This window comes from Nicotiana sylvestris, chromosome 8 (genome assembly GCF_000393655.2).
Source record: "Nicotiana sylvestris chromosome 8, ASM39365v2, whole genome shotgun sequence".
Lineage (NCBI taxonomy): Eukaryota > Viridiplantae > Streptophyta > Magnoliopsida > Solanales > Solanaceae > Nicotiana > Nicotiana sylvestris.
In genome coordinates, this window is record NC_091064.1 from 36988834 (window position 1) to 36994377 (window position 5544).

General features: G+C 41.7%; 1 protein-coding gene across 1 annotated transcript; it reads left to right on the top strand.

Annotated features, from left to right (window-relative positions):
• Positions 1-3898: 3898 nt before the first annotated feature.
• LOC138874915 (uncharacterized) lies at positions 3899-4879 on the top strand. The gene has a single exon (XM_070153711.1). It carries the CDS (start codon positions 3899-3901, stop codon positions 4877-4879), a length of 981 nt encoding a protein of 326 aa, XP_070009812.1.
• The last annotated feature ends 665 nt before the right edge of the window (positions 4880-5544 follow it).

A 5544-nucleotide genomic window follows, 5' to 3' on the forward strand; every position in this document is an offset into this window, starting at 1 on the left:
AACGAGATAGTTTTTTTTTGGATAAGACTTGGGCCTGAACTTGTTTAAGGCCCGACCTCGGGCACATTTTTCCCCTGTACAGTTGAATAAATCTTTTTTTCTTTTGGATTGTTATTAAGACCAATTTGTTGAAGGTCATGTGATGTATATTAGAGTTTTCTTGATTTCATATCATGATGCAATACGTTCAATGCCGGTCCATGCAAGTTAATTAGGACCTTTGTTCCAATTTTTTTAGAGACAAACAAAGATAGGAAATCATAGTTGCTTTTAGGTTTGCCTTTAAATAAAAATGAGATGAGCCTCACCCAAATAAAACGCATAAATTGCGGGGCCCTCGTTAAATGTATATATTAAAAATATTTAGATTCAGGGACGGACCGTTTAGTGAATTTCACGGATTTTCCCCAAAGTAATAACACGTTAGTATCCTTAGGTGCGTATTTAATAATATTATCTTCCTAAACTCGGGTGCACATTTATGTGACCCAAATCCAAATCTCAACGAAGTTGGAACGCATCGAAAATTGCGGGTACATTTATGTGGCGCAATTCGAGATGCATTCTCACGACGTTGCAATTCTTTGAAAATAATAATAATAAAAGCGGTAAACAGTTAAAACTTGCACATAGGATTCAACATGTATTAAAATCAGATAAACAAGCCGAATGTGACAGTTGAGTGACCGTGCTAGAACACGGAACTCGGAAATGCCTAATACCTTCTCCTGGGTTAACAAAATTCCTTACTTAGATTTCTGGTTCGCGGACTGTAATACAGAGTCAATCTTTTCCTCGATTCGGGATTCAACCGGTGACTTGGGACACCATAAATCTCCTAAGTGGTGACTCTGAATTAAATAATAAATCTCGTTTCGATTGTCCTTTAATTTGAAAAACTCCCCTCTGCGCCCCTTTGCGGGTGCGGGTGAAAAAGGAGGTGTGACAGCTCTGGCGACTCTGCTGGGGACCAGAGCCCAGAATCTCTGGTTCAGGGTTCAAGAATTCGAGCTTAGATGAATTGTTATATTTGGCTTTGTTTATTATCTGATTTTTACATGTTTGGGCCTAAGGTGCTAAATGTTGTTTTTACCGCTTTGATATTATCTGAACTGTATATAAACTGTGCTGAAACCCTTCTCTTCTTACCTCCGGGGATGAGCTTGTTGGTCGAGGCTCCCTATTCTGTTAGTGTCAATACCTGAAAAAAGAAAGAGGCCGGACAAGTTACAAAGTCGGACGATCCCGCGGGTCCCCGGTACGTAACCCCCTCCTCGACTCGAGTTGTCCGCTCGGGTACACACTCTAGAACAAATACCCAGGTTATAAACCTAGAATAGCTCAGCTTCATGCCAGATCCCTAGTAGGAACGTTCGTTTGCATCACGTGCATTTAACTTTGTAGGCTCAACACAGGGGTTGGGTCTGTCTAGGACAGGTGTACCAAAAATGAAAAAGACCATCCTGGTGCATCTTACTTGCTACTTGTGCATTCATTTGCTTCGGATTTGCATGCTGACCGACTTTTGAATATTTTTACGAGGGTTAAGAGAGTTAATTGCATATTTTGGAAAAAAACCAATGTCCAAATAGTGTCGAAACTCTACCGAATTTTTGAGAAAATTGAAAAAAAAAAAATATATATATATATATATATATATATATATATATATATATATATATATATATATATATATATATATATATATATATATATATATATATTAAATATATATATATATATAGTTTTATCTACCAATGAAAAGAGTCTGGTTTTCAAAAAGAAGTTTGTTTTATCGGCCCGAACTACGCCGGTTTGATTCTCACCGGATGTGAGATACGTAGGCAACCCTCATCGGGTCCAACCTCCCCTTTACAAAAATAGCCAAAAAATGTCAAATTTTGATTGTCAACATAAATAAGTCGGGTGATGTCGTTTTTGGCAAGAATAGCCGAATGTTCCCAAAAGGGATACCGGAAGGCTGACTTTGCATAAACAGCCACTTATAGTCATTTTTGGATTTTTGACCGGTTGACTCACACAGCCTTAAAATCTTCATTCTCGAAGTGCTGAAAGGCCGTATTTGCGAAATCGGGTTTTTATTTTATTTTTGAAAAAATGTGTGTTAATTTTATTTTTGAGTCAAATAAGTCTTAAATTTTAACACCCTAATAAATGTGCAGAATGAGCACAGATCAGAATTTACTCGTAACAATAGTGAACAAGATCCCTTTGGAGTTGCACATGTGGTGGGATGACTTGGGCGAATCAGAGCGCGACACGGTCAAGTATACTTGGGAGGCCTCACTGGGTGGCTGAAAACTAATCCTCGGGGGATATCATAAAGGCTTTGGTTACATTTTTGGAACACGGCCCACAATGTATTCCACTTCTCAGATTTTATATGCGCCCCAACCTTAGAAGAGGTAGCAGGTTATATGGACATTACTGAGGGGCTAAGGCACAAATATCTGGTTCCTCCAAGAGCCGTCAATACGTGCCAGTTCACGGACCTACTGAAGATAAGCAAGGGAGTCCCGTGCGCTGAGTCGGATAAAGTTTTTCTACTCTGCAGTTCATGAGCATATAGGAGGGTTCAACGATCCAAATAGTGGGGTTGGCAGCAAAGGAAATCGGACAAAATGGGATGAACATAGGCGGTTCGCCTTCATGGTAGCATTCTGGGGGCATGGTGGTGTTTCCCCGAAAAGACAGAAATATTGATTTAACGCTGGCAGGAGTCGTCAAAACTCGGATTACCAGCAATAAAAGCACGTTTGCCCATAATGGTATCCAAGATGTACCAAGCCCCCACATCTTGTAAAGACGAGGCAGATTTCTTCGAGGGGTACATAAGCGCAAGCAAAGCATACGTGGCAAATAAAGAGGGACTATGGAGGGAACATCGCTATATTGAGAAAAACAATATCCACTCTCAAATAGCGGATCTTTAGACAAGCCCGAGATGACGGAACAGATAGGAAGCGCTACTATGATCTGATGGCCCGGATGGAGAAACAGATGGATGAGTTTCAAGACCAACTCTTTTACAACGCTCAAGTGTGGGGGATACGGAATCAACACATATAGTGATTGCCTATGAAAAGGGACAGAATCAAGGGAAGAATCGATGATATCGGGCACTACATCACCATAAAGTGCCTAGCTTGTGAGGATATGTCCCGTACCACCTTCTTTGCTTCAAAAATGATTCATGTCCACCAGGTTATGGAAGATTTAAAAGATCTACAGAGGGGCCGTGCACCGAAACCCGCGGCGAGGCCAAACAACGCCTCGTGGGCGCCCAAAATTAAAAACTCTGAGACTCACAGTTTGAAGTCTGTATGTTCTTTGTCTTCAGAGTCTGTTGTCTGTTGGAGTTTGTAATTTCCCTTTTGCATAAAGTCTATATTCCGTGTCAAGTCCGTCAGTTTCCTTTCAAAAAGTGTTTTGCCTTGTAATAAATCGTTTTACTAATGAAGATCGAAAAATCCAAAAATGGTGTCTTTGTTTTTTTCGCACTTGTAGTCAGAACTACGCACGGTCTGATTCATGCGGGGACATGATACGTAGGCAATCCACATAATATTCGACCACCATCAAAAAGAAAAAATATATATATAGAAAAGATAAAAAATGAGAAAACAAAGAAAATAAAGGAAAGCGTTCAAAAGGAGCACAATTATAAGAAGCCGGAATGATGCACGTAACTGAAGCAAATGCATGATAGAAAGGGTTAACTGCCTAGTTGCATTGCATCCTCAATATGTGTTTTCCTATCTGTTAAAAACCCTAACGCTAACCTGTTGCTCTCATTTTGTTCTTTTTCAATCTTTAGAAAGGTGATTGGTTGTGGTTCTAAAGGTAACGCTTCCCTGCAACACAAAGGCAAAAGACAATGGCAGAGAATAACAGAACTGGGTGGGTTGGTACCGATGCCCGAAAATGGCTGGTTGAACAGGAATACGGGTTGGTAGAAGAGGTAAAAATGTTAAGACAGCACATGGCGGACATGTATCAGGCCTGGATAACTGCGAAGGCACCACCCCCGCCACCAACTAGCTTCCTAAATGCTACCCTTACCCAAACACCGGTCATAGTGCCAAATGATCCCCCATACTCTCCAGATTCACCCGCTTACCATGGCTTTCCCAACCACCCTAGTAGCTCCATCACTCATCTTCCAATTACCTTTCCTAAAAATTGCCCTCCTATCTTTTCTACCATCCCCAACGATGAGCACCCACTCAAAGCTCACAATGCCCAATATTACCCTTCAGAGGTTGCCCACAAAGTTCCCAACACATGCAAACAGAGCCTTCACGATAAATTGCACGTTGAAAATGAAAGGTTCACAGGAAGAGAAGGGAAAGATGGGATACCCAGGAAGCTGAAAGGCATAGAACAATCCTTGAAAAACAAACAAGGAAGGGAAGACCAAGGTAGCATGACTTACAAAGAACTGTCTGTGTCCCCTAACGTTCGCCCACCCGTGGGTTTCAAAGTGCCAATATTTAACTTGTATGATGGGTGTGGAGATCCGATAGATCACCTGAGGGTCTATTGCAGTGAAATGAGAAGTGTTGGTGAGAAAGATGACCTGTTGATGGCATATTTCAGTACGAGCCTGACTGGGGCAGCTTTAGACTGGTATATTCACCAAGATGTTGGTAAGTGGCCTACATTGGGTGAAATGGCTCAAGATTTTGTTCAACACTTTCAGTACAAATCAGGCATTACCCCAGATCGTTCCTCCCTATCCAAAATGGAAAAGAAGTCAGAGGAAAGCTTTAGGGAGTTTGGGCTCAGATGGAGAGAGCAAGTTGTTCGAGTCAATACCCCGATTGATGAAGAAGAAATGGTTGAGCTTTTCCTATAAGCCCAGGGCCCCACCTACTTCAGTCATTTGATCCAGGCATTGGGAAAGCCTTTCAAAGATGCGTTAAAAATGGGGGAGCTGGTAGAAGAGGGAATCAAGTCAGGCAAAATTATGAGTTGTTGGAAAGACATTCAGAACACCCCAGTAAGTTTGGGTGGAAGAAAGAGAAATAGAAAAGATGATCTGATGGGCTTTCCCGATCAACACTTCCTGCCTCGACATCGTCCCCATAGATATCCTTGTGCACCAGGTGATCCTCCCCAATGCCATTTCTCTCCACGGAACTCCCAAAATCGTGCATCACTTTCCCAGTACCCAGCTCCACAAAATGCCTATCCACCCCCACAAGCCTACCGAAAGCCCTCTGGATCAGGTTTTCGGCCAATCAAGCATTTAAGAATGAGAGGTTGCTGAAAAAAGAAAAGGCTTTCACCCCTATTGGAGGATCATATGCCGGTTTGTTCCAAAAGTGGAAGCAATTGGACATGTTGAAGCTGATTCATATAAAAATGCCAAACCCTCTGTCAAAGAAGATTGATTTTTCTCGAAGGTGCGCATATTGCTCAGATGCACCGGGACATGACACAGAGAAGTGTTGGAAGCTGAAGAAAGCAATTCAGAAGCTTATTGATGCAGGTGACATTGTCGTGCAAAATCCAGATGCA

Bases quoted from the DNA above. Each gene is read 5' to 3' on its own strand.
- LOC138874915 (XM_070153711.1), top strand. From the start codon at position 3,899: ATGGCAGAGAATAACAGAACTGGGTGGGTTGGTACCGATGCCCGAAAA.